General features: G+C 38.0%; 1 protein-coding gene across 1 annotated transcript in view; it reads left to right on the top strand.

The window, feature by feature from the left end:
• spidr (scaffold protein involved in DNA repair) overlaps positions 1 to 14,088 on the top strand; it is a 75,613-nt gene that overhangs the window by 41,989 nt on the left and 19,536 nt on the right. Inside the window, exon 11 of the mRNA XM_051687357.1 lies at positions 8,029 to 8,187. Coding sequence (XP_051543317.1) covers positions 8,029 to 8,187 — 159 coding nt within the window. The remainder of the gene's footprint in view (positions 1 to 8,028; positions 8,188 to 14,088) is intronic.

The raw sequence follows: 14,088 nt of genomic DNA, 5'->3' as shown, positions 1-14,088 counted from the left end.
AAATCTGATAAATCTGATAGCTTAGAAAAGTAATAGAGCGCAAAAGTGCTCGTCCACTTTTTCTGCCAGCTTGGTTGCGGAAGTGTTTTTCCCATTGTTTTTATTTTTATTTTATTTCAAATCCTTCATAAAAGAGTTCTAAGACATGAACCAAACCCACCTTCACCAGAGGTGAATCACAACATTACAAACTTTCATTTGAAGCAAAAAAGTATTTAAAAATCGGACAAAAAGATGTACAAGACTGTGTGCTTAATGTCTTTAATGAACTACAATCCCATTAACCATTGTGAATGATGTAATTGAAATAAAAATGATGGACATATATAAAACTATTGATTTAAAAGGGATAGTTCACCCAAAAATGAAACTTCTCTCATCATTTACTCACCCCCATGCCATCCCAGACATGTATGACTTTCTTTCTTCAGCAGAACACAAATGAAGATTTTTTTGAAGATCTCAGCTCTGTTGGTCCTCACAATAAAAGTGAATGGTGACCAACATTTTGAAGCTCCAAAAGGACATAAAGGCAGCATAAAAGTAATCCATAAGACTCCAGTGTTTTAATCCATATCTTCAGAAGCGATATAATAGGTGTGGGTGTGAAATGGATCAATATTTAAGTCCTTTTTTACTATAAATGTCCACTTTCACATTCTTCTTCTTTTGTTTTTGGCGATGCACATTTTTCGTGCATTTCGCCACCTACTGGGCAGGGAGGAAAATTTAGAGTTAAAAAGAACTATAAATTAAATATTGATCTGTTTCTCACCCACACCTATTATATAGCTTCTGAAGACATGGATTTAACCACTGGAGTCTTATGGATTACTTTTATGCTGCCTTTATGTGCTTTTTGGAACTTTAAAATGTTGGTACCCATTCACTTGCATTGTATGGACCTAGAGAGATGAGATATTCTTCTATAAATCTTTATTTGTGTTCAGGAGATGAAAGGAAGTCCTACACATCAGGAATGGCATAAGGTTGAGTAAATGATGAGAGAATTTTCATTTTTGAATGAACTTTCCCTTTGAAGTTAGTGATCAAAACTATAGAAACAATGTATTTTAATTTGATTGCAAAATATTCAGATAGATACCAATGTGTAAGTAGTTTGAGAGTGTTTTGTGCATCTTTCTGTTCAGCAACATCGGTAGTGTATTTCTTCACCAGAAATTACATATACCATCGATTAACAACCTCAGAGCTCACGATAGGTCTGTCTTTAAAGGTTTATAAGTTATTGCTAAAAATCAGTTAGTCTATGGAGAAAATGAATGAGGTTTTTACTTCCGGAACCCGACTATAGCACACATTTCCTCAACTTGCTGCATGATTTAAGATATCATTCATGTCCGTAGTGCAAACAGTATGGAACAAGATACATGCAAAAGTGTAATTCTTAGGGTAAGGGGTTTGTTTAAATCCCTACCCCTATATATGAGTAATTATATTTGTGATTTTTGTGCCTTATAATAGGCTAACAAGCTTTTTGCTTTATTAAAAAGCATCAGTGTTCTAGATAAATCCAACAGGAAGGAAGGAGTTGAAATAATCTCTACAGGTTATTCTACCCCTTTCTCCTCCCTCACTCTCCCTCGATCTCTCCCCTGCTCCGAGACACATTGTTTTGTTTTCAAAAGTGCAAGTGGTGCCATGTTGATGAAGGAGATGGAAAAAGAGAAAGTCACTTGACTGTCGGTAACCGGATACCCGCCAGACGCTGCAGCGCTGTAAACATTGGAGTGCAGGAAACTGAGACGCCACCGCATGGAGTGTGTGTTGACGAGGTTATAATGCGGTGGGCAGGAACGAAGACTGGACTCAACCTGGTGTGAGTGAGGGTAATGGCAAAGACAGAGCCAGCACATAAACACACACACTCCAAATTTTTGCTGACCCCAGCACATGCCTAGCTGGGATTTGTAACCCAGATTCTTCTTGTGTCACTTACTCCATTTGAGTTGGCAGGCCTCGTGATGTCTGATTCAGTGAGTGGATAGAAGTCGGTAATGTCAGTTTTAAACACAGCATTACACCATTTCTTACTAAATGTTGTGAGATTTCTCTGACAACAAGGCTTAATTTGAGCCTGATCTCATGAAAAAACATGAGTGTGGTGATATTTTGGGAAAATGATATTACGTGTTTCGTGACCTGTATCGTGGCAGTTCCTAGGTGAAATGTTGCTCAAAATGTGAGTTCAAATTTCTCCCAAACAGTTTTTAAGGTTAAAGTTCTATCAAGATTTAAATCTACAAAACTTTCCTCCCGACCCTAAAACTTAAACCTAAACCTAACCGATAGTGTCATAAAAAGCAAATGTAACTTGAGAGAATTAATTGCTAAAGCAGCAGTGTCATTTTAGGGTGTTTCTGTGAAACTTTGGGCTCACGTGTCGACTCGCGTCCTCTTCAGGACTCGTACTACGGTCCTTCTCATCGCAAGTGCAATGCTCCATCAGTTGAGCTACCGCACAATTTGATCATGCTAAAACAAGCTTGTAAATGTAGTTGGTTATGTAATGCAAACGTTAAAATGTATCAATTACAAGTCATGCACTTTAGTAAAAAATGTTGATGTCATAGGATAGCATTGTTTGAGGAACAGGCCGAAAAGTACGTGTTTATGAACTGATATTCTGCTGATTTACTCATGATCTGTTTGAAAGGAAATAAAAGTCATTGTTGCGCCCCTAGTGTTCATTTCATCAGGAAACTGCAGTGATACGTACAACGAGCCACATACAAATCTTTTTACAAAATTTAGTTATAGTAACACATTTCTATGAGGCCAGATTGGAGCAGCTGTGCCTTTCATGTATATTTATATTGTCATGTACATTTAGCTGGTGTGCCTGCATGCTGTTTTCTGCTCAGTATTGTGCTCAGTTCATTACACCATGCCATAATTGCTTCCACTTGATTTGATTGTTAGAAATTTTTTCTTGGCCAGAGTTATCAGACTGAGTGAAAGAACATTAACTTTGTGTGGGTTTGTGTGTTCAAGAGATGAACAATAAACAGTCCTTCTCTGCAGAGCAGCATGTTTTGTTTGCCCAGTATGAGTCCGATTGTGCCAGCTGACTGTGTTCCGTTCAACTTTCTCTGCATCCTCACAGTTCCGAATATTTCATCTGCATTTTACCTTAAAAATCATTTTATTAGCGGATCTTGCTAAGGCAAAGCTCAAAACTAGCGTAAGGGAGATTTCAAAATCCCTAACCCTAAGTAGTAAACTTTGGAGTTTAACTTGTCCTGTACCGTTTGTGCTATGACATCAAAGATGCCTGAAACCATGACTTGTTAAAGAGAGGTGTGCTTTTACTTTTATACAGGCGCTTCGGTGGCGCATGCGCCTGGGCGCGTTGTTAAGAGTATACTTTGAAAGGCTAAAGTGCTCGACCGTGCGTGAGACAGAATGGCTTGCAGAAAAACAAAGTATACCTTACCCTAAAGCAATCAGATTTCAATGCCTAGACGATAAAACAGGCGGGGGAAAAATCCCATAAACTTACACTAAAACAAGGAAACGGGACAAATTTAGAGACCAGAATATCATAGAGATATCATAGGGTGGGCTTTTTTGACTTGAGCCAGTAAGCAACCACCAAGAACACCCTAGCAACAGCATAGCAATGCCTTGGCAACCAATCACAATACCCTTTTATTATGGCGGCAAGTTTGCACAGGCAAGCACCACTCACATTTTCTTCAGACAATATAAAATCTAGTGCCATTTTGCAAATTTGGAACAAAATCATGCTTGTTTGTTAATTTGTTTCATCAAATTTGTCTTCCAAATAAGAGTTCTCGCTTTAAGCTTCATTAAGTAAAATATCTAGAAAAATGTCTTTGTTATTTTTATCATCTTCCTTCATCAAGTTCAGGCTTTACCAAACTTCTTCGCATACTAAATTGCCTATAGCGGTGAAATAACTGTTATATATTAATATTTTCATACTTTGCCAGTACATTCTAGATTCCAGTAAAAAGGGCGTATTGTTCCCCATATTTGATCTGTTAGCTAGAATCATTAACTCACTATGGACATGCTTAAACTAGATTTTATGGATATCCTTCAAATCAATTTTTTTCTTGTTTATCTTTTCTGACATTCAGATGTTGACAACATCTCTGTGTATTCATATGTGTGCCTGAACAAGACCAATTCATCTCATTACAAATCACTTTTGTTGATTTTGGTTTGTTAGTTTGCAATTACATCATCTTGATTATTATTTATTTTATTTTTTGTTATTTTCTTAGATTTTTGTGGCCAATTTCCAGATAATAATTAGGTTTTTACATTGAGTCTAAGAAGATATGTTGTTCCAGTAAAAACTCAGAGCTGTATAAACAAGCTAAAGGAGTTCTCTGTGCGATGACAGGAGGGGTTCGATGTTTTCTAGAAGAAGTGAAACACAATGTGCTTAAAGTTTTGGGTTACAGCCCTGTTTATCAAAAGCTCCGCTCCCATTGGTCAATTCCACCCGGAAGGAATCCCGCCCACTCTGCCTCAGCTAATCAGGTGGTACAGAAGTTTTGTGTGTGTGTGAAGGAAACAAAGGGGGAGTAGGGTACCTTCATCGAGTAGGCTTGTGCGTGTGTGTGTGTGTGTGTGTGTGTGTGTGTGTGTGTGTGTGTGTGTGTGTGTGTGTTTGGACTAGCTCAGTGGATTGCATTTCCTGGAAGCGCCCCCAAGTTGCTGCAAATTCCTGCGAACGCTCACAATAACAAATTCCTGAAAGTGGCTAGTGACTGAAGCTGACCAATGATACGAGTCTCTGTCTTGCTCTTCTGGAGGAAGTGCCTGAAACAGGCGAGACGGGTGTCAAAGAAGGGGGTTGTTTATGTCAACCTGGCCATACCACAAAGTGCTACTGCCCCGTCATCCCTCTTGCTCTCGGGTTTCATAGACACACAGGTCTAAACAAGCCACTGTGTTCACAACGGCGCACTGATTTAACCCTTGTGTTCTTCAGCAGAGCAATAACAGGGTAACAGTAGGTCAGGATGACTGTCGTAGTTCATCAAAGGTCATCTCCTATCAGCCCGTCACAGTTACAAGTCTTTTCATATTCAGTTAGTAGTTCTTTGCAGTCTGTGTTATTTTAATCTAAATTGAAAGCTCATTCCCCTTTTATTTGCTTTTGGACATCAACGCTCTTGAGTCGAAACATTTAACACAAAACATCTTGTATCTTTATCTTGATCTGGCCCAACTTGTGTTGAATGTAATGTTTCTTGGAGACAAAATGCTTTTTAGTAGTTTTTCTTGGACAAATGAATGATTGTCAATAAACTGTTAGAAACTTGCAATTCGCTCTGATGTGGACCAACTGAAAGCAAACTGGATTAGCATTTTCTGAAGGAAGTACCAGTGCTTGCAAGTAGCGATGTTAAAAGTGCCGGTACTTCGGTAGCAAGTTGGTACTAAAATAAAAAAGATGCCACGATACCACAGTTTCTGCAGCACCAGTAGTACCAAGCACCGACTCAATCAGTTATCCGTACTCTGTCTGACTGACACCAGACTGCTTCCAAATGCTCAAACACAAATTTGACATATCTCAGGGGAAAATGCACAGTTAATCAAATTAAAATCTTGACATGTCCTAGTGTGATTATTAAACCACGAATGACTGCAATCTTAGTCTGCATGAGCTGCGCACTTTAGTGAATGTGTGAAGCAGGCCACTCATAACCAAACTCCACAGAATTACACTTGCGCACTGTGTTATATGAGATGGCAGTGCAGAGCACTAATTCACTGTGAAGCGTGCAGCACATGCAAACTGAATATTTATATAATTAAATCTCAGCATATGATTTTTTTTTATTTTTTATTTTTTTATTTTTTTTTAATTTGGAATGCCCAATTCCCAATGCGCTCTAAGTCCTCGTGGTTGCGTAGTGATTCGCCTCAGTCCAGGTGGCGGAGGACGAATCCCAGTTGCATCCACGTCTGAGACCGTCTACCCACGCATCTTATCACGTGGCTTGTTGAGCATGTTGCCACGGAGACATAGAGTGTGTGGAGGCTTCACGCCATCCACTGTGGCAACCACGCTCAACTCACCACGCGCCCCACCGAGAACAAACCACATTATAGCGACCACGAGGAGGTTACCCCATGTGACTCTACCCTCCCTAGCAACCGGGCCAATTTGGTTGTTTAGGAGACCTGCTTGGAGTCACTCAGCACGCCCTGGGATTCAAACTAGCGAACTCCAGGAGTGGTAGCTAGTGTATTTTACCACTGAGCTACCCAGGCTCCCAGCATATGAGCTTTAACGATCACACTGGGCCATGTAGCAAACTGTTTACCCGGAAAAGTTACGTTTCTGTCAAAAACACACATCAAAATAAAAGCTCACGTCAAAATAAAAGCACGATTCAAAATAAATGCTAGACGCCTGAAATTGAAGAAATTGTGACAGAAATATATTACAACTGTATAGTCAAATATAATATTCACTGTAGTGATAATATTGATAATGATTAATAATAATAATAGTGATATTAGAGTGCTGTTGTACTGAATAAACGTTTGGTAAAAAAAAATGCAATGGTATGTTCTATATTCATTTGTTATAAGTTTAGGAATTAATTTTATTAGTTACTATTTTGATAATGAAATGAAATTAAACTTTAAAACATGAAATTCTAAAATCTTTTATTTAATGGAAAACACAGGATTTGGGGAAAAAAAATTTAACTGATTTCAGTAGTGCCGTACTCAAAAACACTTAAGCAATGCATACTTAATTGAGAAACACTTGAAGGACACATGCATTTGTTTTATTTACTTATTTACATTGAAATCTAACTTTTTTTTTTTTTAAATAGGCTAAAGAAGTGTGTTCAATAGCACGTTACCATAAGAATATTTTTGCTCTGAAATTTCAGTATCGGTACAGACTACTGAAATTTTAGTATTGTGACAACACTACTTGCAAGGCAACAAAAGAATAGTGTTAAACGTTTAGGTCAGTTTAGGTTTTACACTTTGGTTTTGCGTAAATGCGTCAATTAAAATCCACATCAGAGCCACTTTGCTGTTGTCATGACCCTCAATGCGCAGTTTCTGTCAGCTGTGCGCAGGAATGAACACATAAATGTGGTTTCTGTTCCGTCTTTTGAAATGCATTGCAGCAAAAGATCAGATTACAATTCAGTATACAAAAAAAGTAAGAATAAAAATCAGTTGCAATTCAGCAATACGTCATCAGTGTTATTTTCGATCTGAATAGTAAAAAGACACTAGCATTATCAAGGAATACTGTATTAAGTAAAGATCAACCTAAACAAACTGAGCTGGCTAAAATGAATGTAGACTGCGTTATTTTCATACACTACTAGTGTTATCTCCTATATGCAATTAAATCACTGTTTAGCATGTGATAATACAGTATATTTAAATACCAGCCTGTTTGTTTAATCTTGTGGTTTACTGGCTCCAAATGAAGTTTCTACAAAGTTACTTTCTAGGGAGACTATTAATGCCTACAAAAATATAATTTTGAGTTTAGAAACACCACTATGTGACCGCTGTCTGTCATGCCATATATCAAGTCATTAGTGACTGTCTGTCTGGTGCCAAAGCAAACATATTATTTATAAACTTTAGCAGTATGGTGTGGTTGTTGTTGGGGTAAAGCCTGCTTCTTAATCAGAAACTTTTTTCCATCTTAGAATTTGTAAATATATATACGTATATATACTGTATATATTTGCTTTATTGGTAACAAAACCTGTTCATTTGTTTTGCAGAAGCAGTGCAACGTGTAAATGGAGTAAACGCATAGTTTCAAAAATAAATAAATAATTAATTAACAGTAGTGTTGTTTTTGAAATATACAGTGTAGAGCAAGATTAGAATTTAACAATCCAAAAACTAGAAATATTTTTTTATTGAGTTTCTATTAACTTATTTAAAGAGGTATGGTAAAGATGAAGAAATAATACTAAGTGTGCCAGTGATAGTTATGAGTTCTCTCTCTCTCTCTCTCTCTCACAGGTTGTGTGCTCTAGTTCAGGATCATTATGGGATGTTCAGTGAAATTGTCTTGCAGTGTGTGTCCACAGAATCAGAGGTCCAGCAGAACTGTGAGCAGCTGGAGGGGCGTGTATGTGTACTCCAGGCCGTGAGGGTCGTTCAGCGTCTGACTCGCGACAGGTGAGTCTGAGAAAGAGGTCATGTGGTCATATAACACTAAAAACGTCCTGCTAATCTAAACAAAACAACACCAATAATATAATTTTAATAAGCTTTATGATCATTTATTAAGGTCACTCTTTTCCCTATCATTACTGGCCCTCTCTCTGCTACAGCTATCAATAAAATTGGTGATAATCAAAAAAAATTTGTTTTGTTTTTTGCCATTTTGTCCCCCTAAATACTTGTATTTGCATATTGTACATGCAGTATATCTTAATAATAATTTGACTCAAACTGCACCCTGTAGTTTACAGTTTTGGGAAGTAACTAACTAAAAGGAGCGACACTACTGAATAATTTTTAAGTATCTTGACCGTATAGTTCATCTGTCAGTAGTGAGTCATTTCTAATAAGGATTCACTGATTCTTTTGATTCATCCCTGCACAGAAGTCCCAACGAAGCATTTCAACATGTTCTTTATTGTAGTAAAATATTACATTAAATGCTGTTGTTCCTCACTGTTTTGAGTGTATTTAGTATCTTTGTTTAGTATCTAAATGCTGTCATCCTAATTGAGATCCTCATCATTAGATCCCTTAGTTCATTAGAAGCTTGTGGTGTAGCTACATTTAAAGGGATAGTTCACTCAAAAATGAAAATTCTCTCATAATTTACTCACCCTCATGCCATCCCAGATGGGTATGACTTTCTTTCTTCTGTAAAACATAAACTATGATTTTTAAGAGAATATTTAAGCTCTGTAGGTCCATACAATGCAAGTGAATGGTAACCAGAACTTTGAAGGTTCAAAAGGCAGTATAAGAGTAGTCCATAAGACTCCAGTGGTTAAATCCTTATCTTTTAAAACAATATAATAGGTCATTAATAAGTCATTATTTAACTATAAATCTACAATTTCACTTTCACTTCCACATTCTAGTATGGAAGTGACTAACACTTTCACATTCAGCCACCTACTGATTGGGGCTGGTAAAAGGTGGAGATTGATGGTAAAAAAGGACTTAAATATTGATCTGTTTCTCACCCACACCTATCATTATATTGCTTCTGAAGACATGGATCTAACCGCTGGAGTCATATGGAGTACTTTTATGGCTCCTCTGTCATTTTTGGACTTTCAAAGTTCTGCTCACCATCCACTTGCATTTTGAGGACAAACAGAGCTGAAATATTCTTGGATGGCATGAGGGTAAGCAAATGATAAGATAATTTTTGGGTGAATTATCCCTTTAAGCAGCAGTCATACATACTAGTCTTGGAGCTTGCAAAATTATTTTGGACACTGCAACAGACAGGATGTGATGTCACACCCCTTTGTTTCGATCTTTTATTGGACACTTGTATTCTCATCATTCGAACTTCATCACATAGAACCTTGAAATGTCTTCACTTGACGTTTCCTGTCTCCCAAATTCTGATGCATTTGAATGGAAGTGAATAGTGTGACTGTGGCTTTAGTCATATAGCAGACGCTTTTAACCAAATGAGGAATAGAGCAAGCAACTTGCCATACAAAAGTCAAGAACATTTGCAGTATCGCATTGCCAAACAAACTGCTTTTTAAGAAGAGTAGCTTGCCTATAGTTTAACCACTTCAAATTATGAGTAGCTTGTCAATCTACAGTTTCAAAATAGCTTCCCCAACACGAATAGTTTGAAAAAAATAAATAAATGTGCCCCAATACTGAACTTTGCTGCACTCTTTTAAACTGAAACTCAAGATGATCTTCTGTTTCCACACATCCTGCTCAGATTAGCAGTCCTTTAAAGACTCTGTGTCTAGTCTTGAGCACGCCACCCTGCAAGATTTATGTCTGTGTTGGATATTTCTGGCATTTCACCACACATGTCCTCTCACCCAAGGATGTCTGCGGTCACTCCTTTAACATGCACGTTGTTTAAACTAAAGATGTGCATGTGATCAGAAATTCTGGTGACATGTTTCCTGAGATCTTAACATGAGCTGTGTGCATGGACACAAGACTGCTCTCAACAGACATTGGTTATGTGGGATCAACAGCCATGTAGTGACATAGGTAACGAATTCATAGTGTATAGAGGGTCTGTGAGACATTGGACAGTGGACACACTAAGCAATAGTGTCTGTCATCATTTACTCACCCTCATGTTTTTCCAAACCCATATGACTTTCTTTTTTTCCCCCATGAAACACGAAAGGTAAAGTTTAGCAGAATGTTCAGGCCACTCTTTTTCATACAACAAAAGCAAAACAGGGTGTTTCTTCAACTTCGGGAAAGTAAAGTCTTATTAAAACTAGAGCTGTCAAATTAACACTTTAACGCATGCAAATAATTACAAATGTTTAATGCGTAAATTATTCTTTAACACAGTTAACGCATTTACCAATTTTCACCTTCAATTCTGACATTTCATTCAGCTCCGTGTGAGTGTGCTGAACACTGGTTGGAATAGGTCAGAACCTATGGAAGGTCATAGCACAAATGCACACACCACAAACACACACAAAACAGCAATTCCATGAATGATGTCAGTGATCAAGTGATGGATAAAGGGTTTCTTAACTGTACTTTTTGTACAGAACAAACCCAGATGTGACCTGTGAAAAGCTGCTTTCACATGACTCGCTCCAGTGAAACATCTGCGTTTCCCCGATGCCGTTTTGCGCTTACGTCTTACCAGATAAATTGGATGAAGTATCATTACGTGGACAGTGTCAGTGCTAAAAGCAAAACAAGACATTCTCTGCAAGCGCTTTTCATGTGGGGTTCAGAGCAGTGCAAATCATGTGAATATGACTTCACGATGGCTATAGTGAATAGCCACAATTAATTTTGTGGAGGATGAGGGTTTTAAGAGATTTAATGCCCATTACAATGTATACTCAAGTGACTAGTTCTTTCAATTAGTCAACCTCCCACTTACACTTTGGCGAACGTGTAGGGCCCTATTTTAAGAGCGCTAGTGCTAAGCGCAGTGCTATGCCATAAGTCATAAGTGCAAAGTCTGTGAGCATGGCCAAGAAGTTTTTGGTAATGTCGTGCAAGCATGCACTAAGTTTAGGCACACGTGGGTTTGGTGAAATTGTGCGCACAACACGCTAATGGGCTGGAGCAAGTGCGATTTTATTCAGAGGTTCTTCTGCGGTTATTGCAGTGTCTGCGTCGTATTTTATAGTCCATTCCCTCAAGCACCAGTGATATAAACAAAAGCCGCACATTCATAAGAAGTTGGTACGGTAGTGTAAATGGACTGTATGCAATGAATTGGAGTGATATAAAAATGGACACGCTCCTTTTTATATGCTTAGAAAATGTTATTCTCGTCAGGATTTCGATGTATGCGCCATGAGATTATAGGAAATGTAAGTATTATTAATCATTTTCATCTACACACAGATCATGGCAAGTATTAATACTGATTGTATCAGCACACACTTCTACCGGACAATTTTGAACAATGAAATTCATTTATTGAAACAGCAAAACATTTTACCAAAAATATTTCTAAATTCAAATTACACAACAAAACAAAAATATTATCAAAATAATGAAATGGTCATAAAAATCATACCAAATCCAAACACTCTACCCTCTCCAACTTCTTTCTCCGGCACCTTTTGCCTAAAAATCACTCTTAAGACAACAGGTGGAAAAATACCAATACAAATGATATCATAAATACAAATGTAAATATAAACATAATGATAATAATAATTGAAAAATAAACCATGACTTATCAATAGTTTAACTCAAATCTCATACGTTTTTGTTTCATAAGACATTACAGCTCTGATCGTCAGGGACATAATTTGATGTTCCACTTTATTTTCAGAGTTTGGACGTTAACTTTATTACCACCTGCTGGTGGAATCTCCAAACGCAAGAACTGAGTTTGGACTTTGCACTGAAAACAGACCTGCTTTTGAAACGTTTTAACGCAATTACCTATTTCTCAGGAAAATTGCAAATTGTGTTTTGCAGCACTTCATTTACATGCAATACACTCACAGTTTGCACGGTTACACCCACAGTTACAATATGCGCAGTTGCGCTTTGCCCTGGCATGACAATTGCACTTAGAATTAGCGCTCTCAGATTTGTTTGTGCAATCACGAAAATAGAGCCCTTAATGTTACTTAAATTGGTGCAATTTAGAGCATTTCTGTCTTATTTATACTGTGGAATACTTGTTTGGAAAATGTGAATAAAACCTTGTTGTTACATATTGTTTAGTTTTCTTTACTAAGATAGAACTAAATGCATTTTGATGATCGGATTACATGGTCAACGCCAAATACAGGTCTAGACGGGGTCTAAACCGTTTTGTGATCCGATCACAAAAACCACATACGTATGTGGTGAAAAACACATCTGAACGCATCACATTTGATGTGTAAACGCGAATCCATTCTGTATGTGTCTCGGCAGCAGCGAAGCACCACCCCTCGTCTGTCAATCAACCGCTGCGCTAAAACAAGAGTTTAAACTTTGCCGGTTATGAGCAGTTTAAAAGGAAATATCCATCCGATTGGAAAAATTTAAAAAGCGGATATATACACAAACAAGAGAACTAATTCCATAGCTGACTTTTATATACCTTAAATACATACAATTAAATATTTTTTTCCTTTTGTTTTCTTCAAACATCACTTGTCTTATATTTTATTTCAAGCATGCTCTTCAATGACACTTTGTATCAATTTGGTTAACAAGTACACTAACTTTTTTTATCTTTTTCTCCCCAATTTGGAATGCCCAATTCCCAGTGTGCTCAAAGTCCTCGTGGTGACATAGTGACTCGCCTCAATCCGGGTGGCGAAGGACGAATCTCAGTTGCCTCCACGTCTTATCACGTGGCTTGTTGAGCGCGTTACCGTGGTGATATAGCGCGTGTGGAGGCTTCACGCCATCCACCGCGGCATCCATGCACAACTCACCATGCGCCCCACCGAGAGTGAACCACATTATAGCGATCAAGAGGAGGTTACCCCTTGTGACTCTACCCTCCCTAGCAACCGGCCAATTTGGTTGCTTAGGAGACCCGGCTGGAGTCACTCAGCACACCCTGGGATTTGAACTAGCGAACTCCAGGGGTGGTAGCCCATAGTACACTAAATTTTGAGAAAATAAATAAATAGGGGCAGCATTGTTTGGTGTGGTGAATATGGTGCCACAACTGTGGGACAGTCATAAAAAAAATTTATAATAATGCTGTTTGAAGAATACAAAATTCTGAGCTGAAAGCGTGTGGTATTTAGAGTTATTGTACAGAAAGAGAAGACTTTCTCCAGACAGGAACAATATGATTGTCCTAGACGTAATAAGATATATCGCCATAATATCTGTCTTATTGTCTCTCTCTCTCTCTCTCTCTCTCTCTCAGTTTGTACTAGCCCTCTGCTCCTCTCTTTAGTGATTTGAGCTGAGACTCGGCTGTGTTTCTGTTCCTGCTGGACTGGATGGGGCAGTTGAGCGGGTCAGGGGAGCAAAGGCTGGGAGAGTAGAGCTAGACTGCGATTAAGACTGCTGTAGGACTGGTTATGAATGATCACTTCAGACTGCACTGACACACACTCTTAAAAATAAGGTTCAAATATGCTAAAAGAGACTCTTTTTAGGTTCCACAGTAAACTATTTGGAACCTGGAATGTAATATCAGGAACTTTTGTAGTTTGAAAGCAACGATATAGGCAACTCACGAACGCTACACAGCCCAATTGTTCTTGATAAGCAGAGGGATATTTGGTAAACCTAAAGTTCTGCAAGTAATTATTTGAAAGAATGTTACATACAATTTAAGCTGTGACATGCTGTCGATTGCCACTGATAATAATTCCCACAGTAGACTCATCCCTCGGTTTGTAAATGCAAGTAATTGCAGTAATGCACTTACAATGGAAGTATAGGTAGAAAGAA

The sequence above is a fragment of the Myxocyprinus asiaticus genome, chromosome 44, assembly GCF_019703515.2.
Source record: "Myxocyprinus asiaticus isolate MX2 ecotype Aquarium Trade chromosome 44, UBuf_Myxa_2, whole genome shotgun sequence".
Classification (NCBI taxonomy): Eukaryota; Metazoa; Chordata; class Actinopteri; order Cypriniformes; family Catostomidae; genus Myxocyprinus; species Myxocyprinus asiaticus.
This window is presented reverse-complemented; position numbering and strand designations above follow the sequence as displayed.